This window comes from Fukomys damarensis, unplaced genomic scaffold (genome assembly GCF_012274545.1).
Source record: "Fukomys damarensis isolate Sample0158 unplaced genomic scaffold, DMR_v1.0_HiC HiC_scaffold_28, whole genome shotgun sequence".
NCBI classification, from domain to species: Eukaryota; Metazoa; Chordata; class Mammalia; order Rodentia; family Bathyergidae; genus Fukomys; species Fukomys damarensis.
The window spans coordinates 36958607-36981438 of record NW_022900940.1 but is presented as its reverse complement, the minus strand read 5'-3'; the positions used below and the strand labels follow the sequence as shown (position 1 = coordinate 36981438).

General features: G+C 35.2%; 1 protein-coding gene across 24 annotated transcripts in view; it reads left to right on the top strand.

The window, feature by feature from the left end:
- Slmap (sarcolemma associated protein) overlaps nt 1–22832 on the top strand; it is a 140755-nt gene that overhangs the window by 63651 nt on the left and 54272 nt on the right. For 10 of the 24 annotated variants that reach the window (XM_010612742.2, XM_010612745.2, XM_010612749.2 and 7 more), the window contains exons 3-12: nt 2021–2093; nt 6342–6378; nt 8134–8196; nt 11501–11596; nt 12137–12208; nt 14238–14378; nt 15843–15980; nt 17923–18091; nt 18181–18231; nt 18875–18925. In XM_010612742.2, coding sequence (XP_010611044.1) covers nt 2021–2093; nt 6342–6378; nt 8134–8196; nt 11501–11596; nt 12137–12208; nt 14238–14378; nt 15843–15980; nt 17923–18091; nt 18181–18231; nt 18875–18925 — 891 coding nt within the window. The remainder of the gene's footprint in view (nt 1–2020; nt 2094–6341; nt 6379–8133; nt 8197–11500; nt 11597–12136; nt 12209–14237; nt 14379–15842; nt 15981–17922; nt 18092–18180; nt 18232–18874; nt 18926–22832) is intronic. The other 14 variants (XM_010612753.2, XM_010612751.2, XM_033756942.1 and 11 more) reach the window with 2 other exon arrangements.

The window sequence follows — 22832 nt, the reverse complement described above, 5'->3', positions numbered from 1 at the left end:
TTTTTTTTTTTTTTTTTGGAGGTACCGGGGATCAAACTCAGGACCTTGTGCTTGTGAGACAGGTGCAGTGCCACTGAGCTAAATCCCCAGCCCTCTTCCTTTGCTTTCTTTCCCTGTTCCTTTGCTCAGGCCATTTTTTCTGCTTTTCCTTCTGTTTCCAACCATCTGATTTCTATTCTGTTTTTTGGTTTTCTTTTTTACCCTTTTCATAAAGCCTCATTTGCTCTTTTCCATTCCAGATTCCCATAGTGGTTTGTAATTACTGTAGCACCTCCCCTCTTTGTTGTTATGTTTCTGCTTTGTTCTCTCTGCATTGAAATCTCTCAAAGACAGAGACCTAGTCATAATCATGGTTCTCTCCATCCTTCCCAGAGTACTGCTTTGTAGTCAGGAAGTTCTCAGTGAATATTTAGTGAGCAGATAGGTAAACCTAGAAAACCACTACTCATGAGCAAGTCAAAAGCTATGCCAGTGCACAGTATCCTTCCATGTTATGCTAAAAGAAATAAAATAGTAAATGAATCCCTATAGTTACAGAAAGAACTCCTATCAAAAATGAAACCCTATAATTAGAGAATGGACTCCTTCTACCAACTAGGTAGAAGCAAGATTCCTTAGAAATAACTGATTCTGAGTCTGGAGCCCTAAATATATGAATTGAGCCTATAAGACTTTGTATACCTGGAAGTGATGAAGCTATGTAAGACTGCTGGCCTCCTGTCAGGACTTTTAAGAATTAAAAGTGAATTCTCACTGGTCAAGGATGGACAATTTGGGCAACAAATAATATCAGTGGATTAAAATATAAACTGTCAAATATGTTTGAATCAGTGTGCTTTCAGTGATACTTTAAAAAAATTTAACAGGTTTGGTAGATGTTAGGAAACTAGTTTATGCTAAAACATTTATCTTGCCTTTTGTATAAGGTTGTGGGAGGTGTGGCTTAGTGGTAAAATGTTTGCCTGGTATGCATGAGGCATTAGATTTGATCCCATCACCCATAAGAAAAGAAGAAAATAACAGTTATACCTGAGGTAAACAAGTAGTTGAAGAGGGAAAGCTTTCTAATGGCTTTCTGATGGCTGAATTTCAGCTTATAAATGAAGACAGAATGTTAGTATATTAATTTTTTAAAAATTAAAAACAGGGCTGGGGTTATAGCTCAGTGGTAGTGTGTTTGCCTGGAGTGCACAAGGCCCTAACTTCAGTCCCCAGCTTTACCACAGAAAAGATTGAAAAGGTTGCTTGTCCATTCCACTATATTAGCTTGCCTCTTTTCTGTGTATGTGTGTCCCCATGTCCATCCAGAAATTGAATCCAGGGCCTTCACACTGAACTTTCCCCAGACCTTGATTGATTGATGCTTTTGCCCCCCCCTTTCTCTCTCTCATTTATTCTGAGACAAAGTCTTGGTAAGTTGCTAACTTATTCATACTGGGCTTGAACTTGTAATCCTCCTGCCTCAGCCTCCCAGAGTTCTGGGATTACAGGCCTGTGCCACCAGACCTGTCTTTTTTCTAAGTCTTTACTAGCAGGGCTTTATACAGGTGCTTCCACTTGTCTGAAGTCTTGGTTTTCTTTCCCATAAAAAAATGAGAGATAGAAAAGCTGTATCCTAATCTATATTAGCATTTGTGAGATGCTGTTGGGAGATCGGATGGGAACTGAAGAACTAGGGTAAGGACTATACTATATTTTAAAGGAGAATAGAGCTAGGTTTGATGTCAGTAGATGGGGCAAAAGTGCATTTCCCTTCCTCAGTTGTGTTTCCACATATTTAGCTGGGCTTTATTGACTATAATTATAGAACAATTCTATCTCTAATTCTACCTTGCAGTTGTGATTCATTATGGACTGGGATGAGTATTCTCAGGGTGATGAATGTTGTCATTAAAACATTAGCTTTATTTTCTTTCCCACAAGTTGTTACTTTAAGAATAAAATATATGTTTACCTATGACAGATACAAAGTTTTATATTTTTAAACAATTACTTTATGTTATTTGTCTGTTTTAACCAGTTACCCATGGGTGTATTGTTTCCACAATAAAACTTTTTCTACCAGATGGTATGGAAGCCCGGCTCCGCTCAGAGTGAGTATTATTTAGAGCTATGAAGTTTTTGGAGTAACTACCTTGGTTAATAATATTCTAGATGATGATATACTGCTAATATTTGAGGTTCGTTTTAATAATATTAGAAAATTGACGACCGGGGATTTGGCTTAGTGGTTCTGCCACTTGCCTGGCAAGCGCAAGGGCCCGAGTTCAATCCCCAGTACAAAAAAAAAAAATGGTACTTTTGGAATGTAATATACTCCAGTTTAAATTACTTTTTGCATCACTATAACTCTAGTAAATAATGAATCAGGGATGGAGGCTATTTTGTTTTTGAATCTAACTTTACAATTTTATTTGGATAGATAATTAGTTATTTCTCAATGTTTAGGGTATGTTTGTTACTGGTGAAGAGTAACTGTCTTCCTTTCGATCTGCATTTAATATAATTCTTAGACTGTGATTGCATTTGAAGTTAATACCAGTGTCATAATCTTATAGGACATTAAAGAAATCAGTATAGTAGGGCCGGGGATTTAGCTGAGCGGTTCAGTGGCCTGCCTCGCAAGCACGAGGAGCCGAGTTCAATCCCCGGAACCAAAAAAAAAAGAAATCAATATAGTTAACATACCTTATTTTGGTAGGAGTTTTAAAAAGTTTTTCTCAGTGTTTTATTTGGAATGAAACAGTCTAAATGTTTCTCTTAAAATACAGTTTTAAAGTGTAAACGTGTAAGACATTTAATCTTATATTTTTTACAAATTATTATGAAGTATTGAAGAGCGTTGAGCAATCTTTAGACTTCAAACTTCTTTAGGGGAGGAAGCTTGAGTAGGGTGAAAGCTTGTTTTTATACTTAATATTTTCTTCAATAATACCTTCAAAAGGTATTTGTTATTGTAATCTATTTTTTAGTGGCATTTTACATGATTTGAGGTATGCCAGAATGCTTAGGTTTAAGGAAAAGTAGAATAGCGACTGGAGAAGAGAGAAAGGTGAAGTAGTAAGAGGTCCTACCCTTACTGTGATAATCTGTACTGAGTTTTGTTAGTCCTGTATTTCATGCTTCAGTTAAAAGCTAACAAGTTTTTCCCTTGATTTTAAGATTATCTGAAGCAAAGCAAAAATTTTAAAACCTTTTAAATTTAAAACATTAATACCTATTTTAGATTATAATTTATTAATATTGTAGTAAAATTTTGAGACTTTGATAGAACACCTTTTATGAACCAAGAGTTAAGATTTTGAAAAAAAAAGAGTTGAAGTTTTAGAAATAGAGTATTAATCAACTAATAACCTGTGGCTTTTTAAAGACTTTGTATTTGGTAATAAGAATTTTCTTTCATGAAGTTAAAAACTTTGAGCAGTTACTTAAGGAGTCATCTGCATTCTCAGGTTCCATCTAATAGAACACAGGAATTTTTTTGAAGTTTGTTTCAGTGAATTTTTCCGTATGCTTCATTTCCGTAATCCTTTACTGCTGTTTTTTTTCTTGTCTGGATTTTTTATGTGGTTAAATAGCATCATTTAAATTTTTGCTGCCAATTTCATTGTATATAATCTGACTGACTTACTGAAGAAGATGAGTTTGAACAGACAATTCTCTAGAACTGGAGAAAGAGAAAAGCCTAGAAGTTGACTATCCAGTTCAAAGCCTGACTTTACCTGTTCTGTGATTTAATCAGGCCTCACTTTTCTCATTTGAAACATGAAGATGATTATAGTATTTATAGAGCAGATGTTTTATGAGGATTGTATACTTAAAGAGTTTAGTTCAAAGCCAGGCATGGTGGCGCATGCCTGTAATCCCAGCATTTGGGAGGCTGAGACAGGAGAATCACTGCAAGTTTGAGACCAGCCTCTGCTACATAGTGAGTTCCAGGTCAGTCTCAACTACGTAGTGAGACCCCGTCTCCAAAAAACAAAAAAACAAAAGTTTAGTTCAGCCGGGCTTGGTGGCACACACCTGTAATCCCAGCACTCAGGAGGCTTAGGCAGGAGGATCGCTGTGAGTTAGAGACCAGTCTGAGCTACATAGTGAGTTCCAGGTCAGTCTCAACTTCATAGTGAGACCCTGTCTTAAAATACAAAACAAAACAGGGTAAAGCTTAGTGGCCAGACATGGTGCTGCATACCTGTTATCCCAGCACTCAGGAGGCTGAGGCAGAAGGATCGCCACAAGTTCAAGGCCAGCCTGGGCTACATAGTGCGTTCCAAGGCCAGCTTGAACTATATAGTGAGACCCTGTCTCCAAAAAAAAAGAGGTTTAGCCAGGGATTTAGCTCAATAGTTCCGCCGCCTGCCTTGCAAACAAGGACCTAAGTTCAATCCCTGGTACCAAAAACAACAAAAAAAAGAGGTTTAGCATAGGATCTGAAATATCATAAGTAAAGGATAAACATTGGCTATTTGTTACTATAATCTAATTTTTATTAGCAGTTTACATGGTTTGAACGCCTAGAATTTAAATACATGGTGTAGGGCCAGGGATATAGCTCAGTCACATAGCACCTGCCTGGCAAGCATGAGGCCCTGAGTTCAATCCCCAGTACCGGGGGAAAAAAATAGATGTTTGTATTTGGATCACTGAGAAAGACAGATTTTAATACTATTTGCTTCCATTTAGACTATATGTGTATATCTGTAGAGAAAAGGATATATATTTAAAATGATTATATCTGAGTGCTTGGATTGGGTAATTTTAATTAATTTATTTGTTTTATTTCACTTTTTTTAAGAAAAAGTAAACATATTTGTGTATTTTAGTTTTATGGAGAAAAAAACTAAAGTTGTACATAAATTTTTAAGACCTTCACTGGTCACCAGTTTTGTTAGGCCTTATACTAGCCTCTGGGAAATCAAAGGGAATTGAACGTAGTTCTGAGACACAGACATGTAATCTAGGTACAGTAGGGGTATACACAGGCTCAGTGAACTCTGTATGGGTTATTACTGGTACTCAGAAAGGAGGTGGGTGTTGCTACTTAATATTCCATTTTAAGTCATGCCAGATTAGTTTCTCAGCAGCTTTTATTTGTGATCAAGCAGTTGAATCTAAGAGCTTTGCACAGTCATTCTTCAAGCTGGCTGTCACTGGAGTGATTTCTAAGATGTGAAGTGAAAAGCAACTAGTAGGGGACATGGGTGGCAGCCTTGCTATATGTCTCCTCTCCCTACCTTGAACACATAATACAGCATCCTACAGGACATTGTAAAGTAGGGACCCTGGCTTCCTTAGCTGCTCACATCTCTTAGGGGAGTGGTAGTAGCAGTCTATTGCTTACTATGTCCTAGGCATTGTTTTAAGCTGTTTATTTATATTAACACATTTAATACTAAAATAATTATATGGAATTAGTTTTATAATTATCTCCATTTTATGAATGAGGAAGCTGAGCACTATCTTAATTAGTCAGTTTGCCTTTCAACTGGTAAGTTAAGCCAGAATTTGGGCCCTGTGTTGTATAGCTTCTGAGCCTGCATGTTTAATTGCTCTGTATTACCTGTCAGTAGTTCTTTATCGGGTCCAAAAGACAAGTAGTACCAATTTATGCTGTCTGTTTAATACTTTGTTTTAAAGTGATATACCTATACCAGTGGTGGCAAACCTAGGCCATGCATGCCCCACAGTGGACTGTTTGTATTATTGAAAGTTCTAAAAGGTTCACCATCACTGAAAGCTTTCAGTTTGCTTCTGAGGTGGCTGGATGGAGAACATTTCCTCTTGTTTTGTTCATCTAAAGTTTTTCACTGGAACAAGTTTCCATATTGTAGCCTTTCTTTCCAGTTAAACTTTGTTTTTTTAAGGCTTTTCATGCAGGAATGTTTAATTTTAAAGGAATTTGGTTTATATATTACAAAATTGAACATGGGTTATTTAAAGAGCGTATTTTTCTGTATAGAAATGCAGTGAAGGAAGTCATTATAGCCCTCAATAAGTAATACATCCTCAAAGGGCATTCACTATGTTTTAGACTTGAAATTTGTTTTTGGAAATTATTCTTATATAAAAAGTAGCTTTTTGGCCCAGGGATTTAGCTCAGTGGCACCCCACCTGTCTAACAAGTGCAGGGTCCTGAGTTTGATCCCTGGTACCAAAAAAAAAGTAGCTTTTTATATTTAGAACTTTTGTTCTCTGAGACTTTAGTATATTTATGAAAATATTAAAATATAATATTTTAATTATATAAAATATATCAGTTTTGTGGTTAAGATATTCTAATACTGTCACTATTTCCCCCATTGTCCGGAAATTAGATAAAAATTCTAAATTTTACTTTTCAGTGTCATCCATGCTCCATTACCAAGTCCTGTTGACAAAGTAAGTTGCTAATGATTTTTTCCAAACTCAGTTATATTGCTTTGAAAATATTTGTTTTTAATATGCTTTACTCGAAAATTTCTCTTTTATATACAAAACAGAGCATATATACCTATCTAGTTAATTCAATCTTCTGAACTTAAATATCTAGAGAATTTAGAATGGATGCTTCTTCAGAAAAAGCCTTTGTTATCACAAGTAAACTGTTGTCTGTATAACTTAGGGGTACCTATGTTGTGCCTAGCCAAAGAGGTAAGGGGAAATATTAGCTTTTATTTTTTATTCTGAGATACAGTTCTGTCCAGAAATTTTTGAAAGCTTTCTCCCAAAACATTTCACTCAGCATTTACCCATTTAAGGAAGAAGCGCAGAAGTGTGAACTTATACATTTTATTTTTTTATTACCTTTGAAGATTGGTTTACCATGTTCTGATCAGAAATATTGTAGTAATTCCTTTCTAAAATATTTTTTTGTACTGGGAATTGTACTCAAGACCTTGCACTTGCCAGGTAGGTGCAGTGCCACTGAGCTGTATCCCCAGCCCTAAAAAAAGTATTTTCGTTCAGAAATAATGGTGTCAGGGCTGGGGATTTAGCTCAGTGGTTCCACCACCTGCCTCTGAAGCACAAGGTTCTGAGTTCGATCCCTGGTACCAAAAAAAAACAAAAGAAATAATGGTGCATTAAACCAGAGGTATCATTGCTAAATACCAAAAAGAAAAATTTAAAACAAAACATCTTTTGCATCATTTAACATTAATGTGGATATTATTTTCTCATTATAATAACTAAACAGAATTGGGGAAAATATTTTATAATTTTTCTTCCATTTGGATGAAGAATAAATGCTTGAAACTGAAGTTGTTGCTTAGATTCCTTTTTTAGAAGTAAATGTTGTTAATTATGCACTTCTTCAATACTAAGAATTATTTCAGAAGTAAATAATGGCCTTGTTTACAACTAATTTTAAAAAAATAATGCCAGCTCCTCGGTATCTTAATAAAGAATGCTAATGTAACATTATTAATAAGTCAACATAGAGGGCGTATGAGTGTTGAGGTACTAATTAAATTTTACAGCAACTTTTCGAATGTGCCCTTTACTTCCCCCTCCATTCTGTGTTCTATAGTCTTGGAAACTCCCTGTAGAAAGTATTTCTTTTGGATTCTAAGCAGTTTGACGTCTTTATTGTTGTTTAAACATGATTATTTTCTGTCGTTTCATTAAAATGCACTTATTAAAAAAAAGTCAAAATTACTTTCATTGTCTCTGTCCACTAGTGTGAGATTTCATGCCCTCCCCATACAAATAACATTTTGAAGATGTTACTTTTACATGAATTGTGACTCATTGATATAGTGAAGAACTATTTAACAATGAAGTAAATGAAATTTTAATGAAAATATGTGGCTCTGTTGATTTAGGAGTGTTGATTTAGGATTTTAGATGTGTGGATTAAGAAAAGCTATATTGTCTTTATACTATAAATTTGTGACTTGGCTTATCGGGAAATGTCATCATGAATAGCACTTGTCCCACTACCCTGCTTATAAATTTCATACTTGCCAGCATAACACCATATATAAATTCCAAACATAGAACAGAAATAATTTGAGAACTAGGGAAAATGATTAATTTTTCAAATAATTTTTATATGTATATTTAAGTAGACATTTCAGGGAATTGGTTTCTCTTTAATAGCTTTTATAAAATGTTTTTTTATAACTGTTGACACTGTTATCATTTTACTTCTAGGTTGCTGCTAACACTCCAAGTATGTACTCTCAGGAACTATTCCAGCTTTCTCAGTATCTACAGGTAAAAGTAGATCTTGAGAATTTTTAGTCTTTAGGAGTAGAATTTAAACATCTTAGTTTTTATTTTGCCAGTTCACAAATTCAGGATACATGTACATGTGACTGCATACAAGTTCAAAATAAGTATCTTTTCAAAGAAGAACAAAGGATTAAAAATAGGTCTTATGAAAGAAAAAAAAAAAGGCCAGCATTTTTAAATTTAAAGAAGGTTGAAGTGGGTGAAGGGAGAGCAAGGGGTACAAGCAAAAAATAAGAACCAAGACATCATGTAAAGGTACAAGATCCCAATGATAAATGTAACTATATTGCATGTACCAATAAACTTAATGGGAAAAAATTAAATAAATTTAAAGAAGACAAACTTCTGTACAGGAAATTTTTTTATTCTAAAACAAGAATGTTCCAAAATAGTTCTTTATCTGTAAACAGCTTTCAAATAAAACTAAACCAGGGCTGGCTGGGATTTAGCTCACTGGTTCTGCTGCCTGCTTTGAAAGCACAAGGTCGTGAGATTGATCCCCAATACTAAAAACAAAACAAAATAAAAAAACAGGGGTGATTTTGGTTGCTTAATATTAATAGCATATAATTATATCATGCTTATTATATACCATACCTCTAGCACTTTATGGGTATTAATTCATTTAATCCTTTCAGTAATCCTATAAGGTGCATATTTCATTCCCATTTTTACAAGTGGAGTAATTAAAGGGCAAAAAGATTTAATAATTAAACAATATCACATATCTAATATGTGATAGAGCTGAAATTTGAACCTAGTCTTAGTTTTCATTGATTTAGTAGTCAAACCTGAGTCTCTTCTGTACTGTGTTGCTGGATCCATAGAGAAAGATTTTTGTTGTTGTTGTTTTGTTTTGTTTTGTTTTTTGAAATAGGGTCTCACTATAGTTGAGACTGAGCTGGAACTCACTATGTAGCCCAGGCTGGTTTCAAACTCACAGTGATCCTCCTGCCTCAGCCTCCTGAGTGCTGAGGTTACAGGCGTGCGCCACCATGCCCATCTCGTAGAGAAAGACTTTTGATAGAGCGGATACTTAGAATGGGCTCTAGAAGCAGTTAATTCTATATTTAAAGTACTACACAAAAGAAAACAAATGTTATTTTTTTCCCTGCTTATATAGATTTGGGCGGAATTATGGTGAGAGAGCGTGGGAATCAATCACTGAGATATTTCTACTTCAGTTACGAATGTACACGTCTGTGAAAATGAACAGAAAATAATCAGTATATTGATTCATGTCTTCTAGCAGACATAACGTACTGGTCCACAGAAAACAATTTTGCGCATTTGTCCCTTAGAGTATTTAAGAGCATGGATGGTCACTAGCCAGATTTCCCTAGGATTGGTGTGCTGAAAAAGTAGTTTAAATCATTTTCACCTCATTTTCTTCATCTGAAGAAATGAGTTGATGGGCCAGGGATTTAGCTCAGTGGTTCTGCCGCCTGCCTTGCAAACGCAAGGACCTGAATTTGATCCCCGGTACCAAAAAAAAAGAAATGAGTTGAATTAAGCAATAGCACTTTCCTCGCTGAATTGTAAAGAATGTTTAGAACACTTACAACAGTGGTGGCGAATAAAATGTATACCATAAATGTCAGTAGTCATGTGCTATTCAGTAGAAGGCACATCAGCTGACCCAGGTCTCTCTCTTGAGAGGTGGAAGAGAAGTGAGATTACTTAGGTACGCACTTCCTATTCCATATAGGAATGAGAAATACGGGGCCTACCTAGAAAGGTTAAATAATTTGTCTAAGGCTAGAAATTATTGCTCTGGTCATCACGAATTGCAGGTGTTATCCCTTGGCTCTTTTTCTTCAACTTTCTTGTCGGTTCTTTGAATATCCATTTATTATTTTAAGACTTTGAGAGAAATTGCAGCAATCCTGTCTGTATACATGCTTATTGAATTGTTAAACTTCTAATGTAAATTGTTAACCATTTGTGTAAAAGCTGGAATACATGCATTTCGTGCTTTAAAACTAATAAAACACATTTCTGGAGGTGCTGCATTTCTGTTAGAATGTGGTTCATATGTTTAAGAATCTAATAGAGTTGAATTTCAAGAAGTGACATTGCACCACCTAGTGGAGGTCGTCGATCTTAAAGATACGGTTGGTGGTTTTGTTTTTTAGTAAAACATTTTGCCTTCGTGTAGTTTCCTGCATATTAGGAATCTTTTGGGAGTTTAAAATAGGCCTGATAAATACTCTCTTTCAAATGTAAGCTTTTAAAAATGTGGACTGTGAGGCTGGTCCAAGTGCAGTGGTGTTTAAAAATGTGGACCCTGAGATGATGTGGGTTTTATATTATTCCTTAATCTATACTTTTAGAGTTATCTTAAAACCCAGTATGTACTTCTAATTAGACCAGACTTTCCACAATCATTATTTATTAAGGATGCAGAAAGCAATGCATTCATGCTTTAAACCTCAAGTACTCTTTGAAGTATACACTTATCTGTTGAAGTGACTCAAAGGTAGTAGAGTAGTAAGTATTCCTTGGATAATGACAGGAAGAGAACAAGGTGAAGATGTGCCAAAGCCACAAATAAATACTGTGAGCATTTCACCTTGACTTCCAATGAAAGAGACTCTATTTATTAACAGGTACTGAATATAAATAAGTCACCTACAGATCAGGTTTTGCTTACCGATGTCTTTTCTGTAAAATATTACTTAGCCCAGTGGCACTGCACCTGCCTCACAAGTGCAAGGTCCTGAGTTCGATTAATGGTACAATATATATATATATATATAAATAACTTTGGAGCTGCCATATATAGCTTTTTGACCCTTTAACTAAATTGAATCAGTATTTGATGAACTTTTAGTTATGGGGAGTATATAGATATATAACTTTTAAACATAATATTGTACAGATAAGCCATTATAAAGAGTTTTTGATACTGACCAGATTATTTTGTCTTAGTTTGGAATGAGTGTGTTCTGAGATACAACCATAGTTTATATGTGAGTATGTGTGTAATACATAAAATGCAATCCTAAAATTATTAGTAAAAAGAAAAACAAAACAAGTGACTTGTTTTCTGTCTCAGAGGAAGCTACAGCTAAAGTAACTCTAAAAGCAGCACTTAAAGCCCAATAGATCATCTTAAAGTGATATAACCTATATGTATTTAAGAGGATTATCAAGTTTGGAATACTGGAAACATAGCAAGGGGAATGTAATATAAGAATATATTCACAGTGTGCTGAAAATTGATTACTGTTCAGAGGAATTGTTCTGAGTTTATTATAGTCTCTTTTGTGATTTGTAATAATAGGAGGCCTTACATCGGGAACAGATGTTGGAACAGAAGTTAGCCACGCTTCAGCGGCTACTGGCCATCACCCAAGAGGCTTCAGATACCAGTTGGCAGGTATTCCAGTTGTATTTTTATTCAGCAAGCATTTAAAAGTTTAATATTCCTTGCATGTTGTATGAACTAAAACTAAAAATTTGTGGCAGAGGCAGTGTTTTCTAACTAAAGAGTAGATGTGGATGTTAGCATTTTGCAGTGGATGTTGATCAGGTTTTTTGTTAGCTTGTTTGTTTTAAAACAGAAGTGGTAACCATGTTTTTAATAAGAGCCTCCTACCCCTCTCCTCCAGTGAGGACCAGGAACGATGCAAAGAATGCAGGGTACAGTATATGGGGGGTACAGAAGAAGGAGGAGAAGGACACTGATGGGGAAGAGGGAGGAGCAGCAAATGAGAGACAGACAAGGGTATGCGAGACAAGGGGAGTGGCCAGAGTCACTCATGCCGGACCCCGCTGAGCCGGGAAAGCAGCTATGGCGCTCCCTGTTGCCACATTGGTCAGCCTTAGTTTTTTTTATTGTTGACAGTATATATGATACATGTGATATGTTTTAATTACTCTGAGGTTTTATTTATACTTGATTTTTCTTCTTCAACAGGCTTTAATAGATGAAGATAGACTCTTATCACGGTTAGAAGTTATGGGAAACCAATTACAGACGTGCTCCAAAGTATGTGATCTCAAGTACATAAAGAAGAATGCATGGGTTTTTTAAATGTACCTTTAGTTCTTTGACTGTCATTTTGAGTATATGCTAAAATTTTATGCATTTTCGCTGTTCTTTTAAATCTGTTGTCAAGAGAAGCTTTAAGCATACCTGTAAGTAGAAAGAATTATGTAAAGAATGTACATATATAAATTGGTTTTTTTCTGTCCCAGTTGATACTTATTGAGGAAACTGGGTCATTATTTTGTTGCTATCATCCACTTGGGTGGTATTGTGGTCATTACCAAAAGGCAACATAATGTCTAGTTGTCTGTCCCTTTTTGTTTTTTCTTTTCTTTTCTTTTTCTTTCTTTTGGAGACAGAGTCTCCCTTTGTAGTGCAGTCTGGTCTAAAATTTACTGCAATCCTCATGGCTCAGCCTCCCAAGTGCCAGGATTATAGAAGTGTACCACATGCCTAGCTTTGTCTGACCTTTTTGGGATTTCTTCATTCATTAAAAGTTATAAAAATGGCTAGTTTGTTACTGCTTCATTCATTTAGCTGTATTATTTATTTAAGGAAAAGTTTTTCAAACTGAGATTCCACCTCACCCCAGAAAGAATGGCTGCTATCAAAAAATCAGCCAATAACAAATGTTGGCAGAGTTGTGGGGAAAAAGGAACCCTTCTCCATTGTTGATGGGAGTGCGGACTGGTACAACCACTGTGGAAATCAATATGGAGATACCTCAAAGAACTAGGATTAGAGGTTCTATTTGACCCAGATATCCCTCTGCTGGGTATCTGTCCAAAAGAATTAAAAGAATCATAGCACAGTGATATATGCACACCTATGTTTATAGCGGCACAGTTTGTAATAGCTAAAACGTGGAAACAGCCCCATTGCCCATCAGTTGGAGACTGGATAAAGAAGATGTGGTTTTTCTATAAAAGTACTATTTAACCATAAAGAATGAGAAACTAGAGTCATTCATTAGGAAAATGGTTGCATATTGAGGCCATACTCTTAAGTGAAATAGGACACATATATGTAAATACTGAATAGTTTCTTTGGTGTGAAAAAATTAAAAGTATAAATAAAGAAAAGTTTTTGCTTATTAACCATTTGGGTACCTTGGGGTACATTTTCTACAGGAAAAGGCAGGGCAAATGGTTTTCTTCCCTTATTTACTGGATTTGCTGGTTTCTTTTTATCCACCAAACAACTAAAAGTATAAATAAAGAAAAGTTTTTGCTTATTAACCATTTGGGTGCCTTGGGGTACATTTTCTACAGGAAAAGCAGGGCAAATGGTTTTCTTCCCTTATTTACTGGATTTGCTGGTTTCTTTTTATCCACCAAACAATTATCATGAAGTAGTTTCTACCCCCACATAGATTTAAACATATTTGATGTGTTTCAATCTATTGTATCATTTTCCTTATTGATATTCAAATTATCCCATTTTTTTAGTGTAGGTGAATCTCTTTAGGGTGGCTCTCTTTGTAGAACTGTAGTAGACTTTGACAGCCTCCTGCTCTCATACTAAACAGGATATTAGTTTGTACATTTTTTGCCCCAGATATGGAGTCTACTTTTTTAACCATGGTTTAAAATGCTTGATGTGTTTGAAGATAATTGATTATGTTTTATCACAAAAGTAGATATGGTGGCTTGCAGAGAATATGACATATGAGTAATTAATTTTATATATTTGAGAGAAATTCTCAGTTGCCTTTGTACTTTTTTCTGTGGGAAGTGGGAATTAATATCATTATAAAAGCATAATTTGTTAATGTATTTTTAAAATACAGCTTCAGTTAATATAGGACCACTATCATTTGTGTTTAAAGGTACCTTAACATATAATTTAAAAAGCATTATAGGGCCAGGGATTTAGCTCAGTGGTGCCGCCATATGCCTCTCAAATGTAAGGTCCTGAGTTCAATCCTTGGTACCAAAAAAAAAAGGCCTTATAATGTTCCTTTTTTTCAAATGGTATGAAGCTTTTTTTAAAAAAACTTGGCTGTAATTATAAATATGTTTCATTCTAGAATCAAACTGAAGATAGTTTACGGAAGGAACTTATAGCATTACAAGAAGATAAACACAACTATGAGACGACAGCCAAAGAATCCCTGAGGCGAGTTCTTCAGGAGAAAATAGAAGTGGTTAGAAAACTTTCAGAAGTTGAGGTATTTTATTTTTAAAGATACTAAATAATACAGTATGATTCTTTAAGAATTTCAAACATTTCAGGATTCTTTAAACTTAGTTATTATCATATAGCTAAGAAATATTTTCTGTTAGTCTGATGAGAAGGAGCCAGGTATTCTGCTTTCATTGGTAAGAATTCCCAACATAACCATTTGAGTTCTGGTTCTGATGGTCCCAAGTCAATGACAAAGGAAATAAAAACCTTAAGTTTTCTTACTGTTTGCACTCTAGCATTCAGCCTTTATACAGTGGACTATGATGTGCACCAGGAAACTGATCTCCTGTCACAAGTTCTTTTTTTCCCCCTCTGTATGGGGATTGAACCTAGGGCTTCACACATGCAAGACTAGTGCTCTACCACTAACCCTTTTTATTTTATTTTTAGATAAAGTTTCACTAAGTTGCCCAGGCAGAGCTCAAACTTGTGATTCTTCTGCCTTAACTTCCCTTAGCTTCCTAAGTAGCTGGAATTACAAACATGCAGCACTGTACCTGCCTAGCTCTTTCCTTCCTCCCTCCCTCCCTCCCTTTCTTCCTTCCTTGTCAAGGAAGGTCATTGTAAGGTAGGATTTTAGACTACATGTTCTTACTTTACCCATCCTCCAGAGAAGAAATCTAAGTTGTCTTATACTTTGGAGATTCAAAGCAGAAGTCTCTAAGATCCTTTCTAAGTCCTTTAGGAACAGTCACAATGTGGTTCTTGGGACTCAGGGTGTAGCTCAGTGGTAGAGCACATGCTTGGCATTACCCTGGTTTCAATTGCCGTTACAAGAGAAATGTAGGGGGAAGGAAAGAAAGAGGAGACAGATTAATTCTCACTGCTTTAAAAAAAAAAGAAAAAACACGAGTCACTCCTTTGAACCATTGCAAATGAACAGAAATGAATGTCCATCCATCATAGACTAAATAGTAAACTTCTTACCCTTAATACTGCAATAATTTCTGTAGTGGCCTCATCACATAGTACCTGATTCATTATTTGACACAAAGGAAACTTGCTGCAACTGCTGCATATTTTTAAACTTAGTTTAAGAATTAATTGATCGATTTAAACTGGGCACAGTGGTGCACACCAGTATTTCCAACTACTTGGAGGACTGAAGCAGGAAGATCACACCTTTACAGTCAAATTGGGCAACTTAGATCTGGTCTTTGAAAAAAAATAGGCTTACAATATTTTCAATACTAAAGTCAAACGTGCTAACCTTTTAGAAGTACAGTTATATAAAGGTAGCTTCCTCTTCCTGCTTTACTCTCCCCTGAACTTTTTTAGTTATATTTTAGTATATACCTGAAATGAAAGTGTTATTTAGCTCAGTTTTATATAAAGTCCAGAGCAAATACTTATTTAGAATAGCCCATAGAGTTAAATTTTTATGAAAGGAATTTAGAAGGAATTCTAAATAAATTCTAAATAAGTTGTCTATGAACTTGCCTTGCAGCGAAGTCTCAGTAACACTGAAGATGAATGTACGCACCTGAAAGAAATGAATGAACGGACTCAGGAAGAATTAAGAGAATTAGCCAATAAATATAATGGAGCTGTTAATGAGATTAAAGATTTATCTGATAAATTAAAGGTATGTATTATGTAGTCTGACAGTATGTTAAGCTAATTGTCCCTAACACACTAGACAGCTTACAAGTTTGGGTATTGCTTGCTGTAAGTGTCAAAAGCCCTGATCAAAATATATCACAAGGGCATAGTAATAAATCATGGTACAAGTATAAACGTACAGACATATGCCAGGTGTGGTGTGGTGCATGCCTATAATTCCAGTACTTGGGCAACTAGGTCAGGATCACTGAGTTTGAGGCCAGCCTGGGCTACGTAGTGAGTTCAAGGCCACCTGCACTACAAAGCGAGACCTTGTCAAAAAATAAATAAAAATAAAAAATAAAGATATAGACCAACAGAATAGCATAAAGGACAGAGAAACAAACCTACATAACTAAAGCTGTCTGATTCTTTTTTTTTTTTTTTTGCCAAGTATCAAACTGGGGTCCTTGCACTTGCAGGTGATAGCACCACTAAGCTAAATCACCAGCCCTATAGCTGTGTGATTCTTTTTTTTTTTTTTTTTTTATACTTGCAAGGCAGGCACAGTGCCCACTGAACTAAAAAAAACAAAAAAACCCCTAAAACTATAGCTATCATTTGATCTAACTGTATCACTCCTCAGTATACTTCTCAAAGAATTATAGCCCATGTATTTTAGAGAAAATGATCAGAGTATGTCATGTACATGTATGCATATGCCAAAATGAAACCCACTATTCTGGATAACTAATGTGTACTAATAAAAATTGCCTTTTCAAAAGTTTAAGTATTGCTTAGTGGTTGTCAATCCTGACACTGTGGAAGCCTGAGACAGAAAGATCCCAATTTCAAGCCCAGCCTAGGCAACTTAGTGACTTATAACTTAAAAAAAGCTGGAGATATATAGCTCATTATAAAGGTTCTGAGTTCAGTCTCCAGTACTAGAAAAATAAATTCATAATGATTGACATTTATAATGAAGAATAAGGTGTTTGTATCCCAACTTCTATTACCATAAGTAATTGAAACCCTATAAATTCTGATACATTTCCTCTAGGTGTCAGTGTAATCTGTGCTTTACAGTGGGCTTTTTTTTTTTTTTTTTTTTGGACCTTGCTCTTGGGAGGCAGGTGTAGTGCCACTGAGCCCAAGCTATATGATCCCCCACACACGCCAGGGCTCAAACTCAGGACCTTGCACTTGTGAGGCAGGCATGGTGCCACTGAGCTAAATCCCAGGCACAGTAGTCGTCTTTTAAATTCCAACGGTAAATAGTTGAGAATCAGTAAGACTTAAGATATTCAGATGGGTTCTTAAAACCTGAAACTACTTATTTTTAGGCCATATCAAAGGCAAGGTCCATCTCTTTAGTGCTAAAACAAACCCAGAGGAGTCTTGGAGTAATCTGTTTGACTCCTGATGGGATACAGTTTAGTCTGCTTCAGCTGCTGTTACCTGTAGTGATGGGATATTTAAGATAAGGACAGATAGACTGTAAGGTAATGTCTTATTGATCCTTTAAATCTTAATATAATTCAAACCATGGATTGAGTACCTAGGAGATATGCATTTGTTAGAGAAGAGAAGATTGGTCTTACTAATATGAGGTCTTTTTGAAAGGGCTTATGCCATTATCCCTTTAGCTAAACATAATTTTGTTTAAACTTTCAGATAAGTTCCATTTTAGAACTTAAAAACAAATTGAAACAGTAGTAGTTACAGGAAAAAATAATACGTCCCACTTAAAAACTATTGTATATTCTTCTTTGACCATTTATCTGTGGGCATTATGGAGTAGTAACCCCAGTGCGGTTCACTTTTTTCATTTTGTCTTTGTATTCTTTACTGGTTTAGAAAAACTGCTTTATGAATACATTGTATAGTTTTGACTACATTCCTTAGAATAAAGCAATCCTGGCTAAGGCCTCTTAAAACAAGATCAGGTTTTTATTAAGTAACTGAATCTTCTTCACCCTCAACAGGTAGCAGAGGGAAAACAAGAGGAGATCCAGCAGAAGGGACAAGCTGAGAAGAAAGAATTACAGCATAAAATAGATGAAATGGAAGAAAAAGAACAGGAGCTCCAGGCAAAAATAGAAGCTTTGCAAGCTGATAATGACTTCACCAATGAGAGGCTAACAGCTTTACAAGGTAAGTTATCTAATTCAGAAATTCATTAGACTAGATTATTTTTTTCTTTTTGTCTGTGAAATATCTTTTTTTTGGAATTTTATTTACAGTACGGTTAGAACATCTTCAGGAGAAAACTCTTAAGGAATGCAGCAGCTTAGGTAGGTGTCGTCCACATTTCTCATTTGAAGCTAAGTTTAATCATTAAATTTTTTACTTTGCTTACTATCTCACATTGGGTACTTATTTTTTATAAAGATGTTTTAGGGCTGGGATTTAGCGCTGGTTCTGCCTCCTGTCTCGCAAGCGTGAAGTCCCAAGTTCGATCCCCAGTACCAAAAAAAAAAAAAAAGAATTATAAAGATGTTTTATATATTAGGTATAAAAGGCCACTCTTAGAAAAGTTCCCTTTAAAATGTATTTGATTGCCACTAGTGGGCACCACTGTTTAGTCCTTGAAAAATGAATGAAATTTCTACATCTGAAATATTCTACTTAAATCCATGAATGGTAAGATTCCTTTTCTTATGTGTTCATTGGAAGGCAACTAAGCTTGAACTAGTAGGAAATGGCAAGGTAAACCTTTCTTGTAAAAATAAAGTGTTGAGGGCTGGGGATTTAGCTCAGTGGTTTCGCCACCTACCTCTCAAGCACAAAATCCTGAGTTCGATCCCTGGTACCCCCCCCAATGTGTTGAGTACAAAGTTGCTAAGAGTATGAAAAGGAATGCCCTGGCTGTACTTGAGACCAATTTTAAAGTAATACTTTCTTTGATCAGGCAATGATCTACTGTCTTAATCCTAGGGATACAAGTTGATGACTTCTTACCTAAAATAAATGGGAGCACAGAAAAAGGTAGTGTAAAAAACTTAAATATTTTTCTTTCATGATATCCTTTTACTATTTGAGTGGGTTAGGGAGCTTAGGGTATTAGGGTTTTAAATATTTAGAATGAAAAGTATACTGTTCAGAGACTGCTGAGTTTTATCTTTTAAAATTAGGCTTCCTTGGCTGGATCTAGAACTCTGTGATAGAGGGCTTGCCTAGCATGTGCAAGACTCTCAGTTGTCTCCAACACACAAAAATAAAAAAATCAAACAGCTAAAATCAGGTGTTCCTTCAAAGATACATTATCTTTGTTTTTTTGTTAAGTTCTGGCTCCAGACCCCTATTTTAATGTGTGAATTCATTTAACAGATCCCTGAGTCCTTGGACATGTCATATAAATTATCTTTATCTGTTTCATTGACCAAAAACATAGTCATTTCTACTATCAGAAAAATCTTTTATTAGTGCTTGGTTCTGGGACCCTTTTTGGGGGTCTTTTTGGTTTTTTGAGGCAGAGTCTCACTATGTAGTTCAGACTGCTCTGGAACTCACTGTGTAGCTCAGGCTGGTCTCAAACTCACAGCAATCCTTCTGCCTCAGCCTCCTGAGTGCTGGGATTACAGGCGTGTACCACCACACCCAGCTCTGGGATCCTTTTTTTGATATCATGGGTTCTCTCTTACTTTAGTCTTGAATATCATTGTTGACCTTTTACCCCTTTTCATCCAGCATGGAGTACCAACAATGTGCCAGATCCGTCACTAGATGCTTAGATTACCAAAAGAATGAAATTGTTATCTGTATATACTGATTTATGTGCATATCATCACAGTTTTTATACAAAAATTAAAAAGAGATATCAGGGTCAGTACCAGAATTTCCTGATAAATGTTTTTTCTATGTATCGGAAGGATCTTTATGGTTCCCAAGAAGCACTAAAACTGGTAGTATTAGGGAAGTGGTTTGTTTTGTTTTTCTTTGGCTGGTTTTTAATGAAAAACTGGCCAAATAGACCCAAGAAATCATGTGTATCTGAGCTGCAAGGTTAAGACCTAATATTACATATTGAATCTTAGAACTTTCAATTAAGAAAAATGTTTCTTTTGCCATTGCTATTTTGCATTTCTGTGTATGTTTTGTAAAATTCACTTCTTTTTTTAAATTCCCAATTTGAGAATTTTTAAAGGTGTAGTTTATATTCATTGTACCAAAATTACTACTTGCTATTCATTAAATATATCTAACAAACTTATATAAAATGAATTAATCCTCATCTTCTCAAAATTTATCTCCTTAGATGATTTTATATTTTGTTATTTGGCCTTTATCTTTCTGTCATATAGATTTTTAAATCAAATCTGTTGCTCTCTTGACTTAAATATCCCTATATATATTTTTTGTTGTTGTTGTTGTTGTTACTAGGGATCAAACTCACGACCTTGTGTGGTGGGTATGGTGCCACTGAGTTAAATCCCCAGCCCCATCTATTTATTTATTTGTTTGTTTGTTTTTTGGTACCAGGGGTCAAACTCAGGACCTTGCACTTGCAAGGTAGGCAGTGGCACCACTGAACTAAATCCCTAGCCCACCATCTATTTATTATTAATAGCATTGATCCAAGTTGAGAATCTGTTTGAGAATCCTTTCATACCCATAGGACCACCTTTTTACTATGTAGAGTTGTCAAATTACTGTTGAAACTTTTGCGCCGAGGGCTGGGGATGTAGCTCAGTGGTTCTGTCACCTGCCTTGCAAGCACAAGGTCCTGAGTTTGATTCCCGGTACCAAAAAACAAAAACAAAACAAAAAACTAAAACTTTTGCGTTGGGCATGGTAGCACATGCCTGTAATCACAGCACTGGGGAGGCTGAGGCAGGAGGATTGCTGTGAGTTCGAGACCAGCCTGGGCTACATTGTGAGTTCCAGGTAAGTCTCAACTACATAGTGAGATCCTGTCTAAAAAAAAAAAAAACATAACAAAAAACAAAAGAACTTTTGCCATTTCCAATTGATTTAGAATAGTAGACTATTTTCATATTGTAGAATAGTTATAGGATATTTTAAATATTTAAGGTAACTCTGCTCTAACTATTATTGCCTTGTTGGTGTATTTATTATTTTGGTATGATAAAGAGTAGTGTGAGATTAGCTAATAGGCAATTTTAAGAGAAACTAAGTGAGGGCTGGAGATTTGGCTCAGTGGTTCCGCTGCCTACCTTGCAAGCACAAGGGCCCGAGTTTTATCCCGGTACCTCAAAAAAAAAGGAAAGAAAGAAAGAAACTAAGTGAATTTCTGGATGTTTGCAAAAAACTTCATTATACCAGATTTAGTTAGACTGGACTTTGGAATAAGATGGGTCATTTACTCCATTCTGAATTACTTGTAATAGTATTCTGAAATCCACAGCCATAATATTAAATGATTTTTAAACTAAAATTATTCTTTAGTAGAGGACACAAAGTATAATTGTAAACAATTTTCAAAAATGTCTAGAGATATTGAAATTAATACTTCTTCCAGTGAAATGGAAGTAATTTTTGAAATTATTTAAATATAATACAGCTATTAAAAGCACACATTTTTGTGCTGTAAATCTTTTGTCTTAATAAGCATAATTTGAATATAAAATATAAGAGTATGAAATAGTGCTGTCCAAAAGAAATATAATGAGAGCCACATGTATAATTTTAAACTTTCTTTTTAAAAGTATAAAAAGAAACTGGTAAAACACAATAAAAGTATAATAGGAAACTGGTAAAACAAATTCTAGTAACACATTTTATTTAGTTACATTTTATTTATCCAGAATATAAAAAATGTTTCAACATGTAAAAGGTTTTGTTTGTTTGTTTTGGTACCAGGGATTAAACGCAGAATCTTGGGTTTGTGAGGCAGGCACAGTGCTACTGCTCTAAATCCTTGGCCCTATAAAAGATTATTAATGAAATATTTCACATTACTTTTTATTGTTAAGGCAAGATCTTGCTATATTGCCAAGGCTGACCTTGAAATCACTATCCTTTTGCTTCAGCCTCCCAAATTGCTGGGATTACAGATCAGTTGCCCCTATGCCCAGCTCACATTACTTTTTATTTTTTACTTAGTATTTGAAATCATTGTACATTTGTTTTATATGTATAGCATGTCTCAGTTCAGACTAGCCACATTTGAAGGACTCAGTAGCACATGTGACTGAAAGCTACAGTATCAGACAGCATAGGTAAAAAGAAAATCAAAATCTGTAGGAAACTCACATGTATAAATAAAATGCATTGTCATAGACACCCATCTTTCTTCCAGTAAATATCCAATTTCTTTTGGATTATTGATGGCATGCATCTTTTGTAGTTTGAGCAGAGTCAATTTCTACAGGCCTAAATTCAAGTGTAAACTAATAAGTGTAATCATCCAAATCTTTTAGTTTTACTATCTATAATACACTTCTCTTATGTAATTTTTTTTGGGGGGGGTACTGGGGATTGAACTCAGGACCTAGGCTTGTGAGGCAGGCAGCAGAACCACTGAGCTAAATCCCCAACCCTATGTGAATTTATATTAACATCAGGTTTTATCTAAGCCAGTGTAGTAAATATTTTATTGTAGACTAGACATTAAAATTAGGATAAAGTGGGCTGGGGATTTAGCTCAGTGGTGCTGCCACCTGCCTCGCAATCACAAGGACCTGAGTTTAATCCCTGGTACCAAAAATAAATAAAAATTAGGATAAAGGGCAATTTTTTTTAAGCATGGTGAATGATGGACAGGTAGCATATTTCAATAAATGTTACTTGAAGTCCTTTGATATTGGTCCAAAATTTGGTTTCAGATAAGTTTCAGAAAGTCCTTTAGTTATGTTAAAATATAATTCCAAATGAGTTTTCATATTCCACACTATGCTATATAGTTTGATTTTTTTTTTTTTTTTTTTTTTTT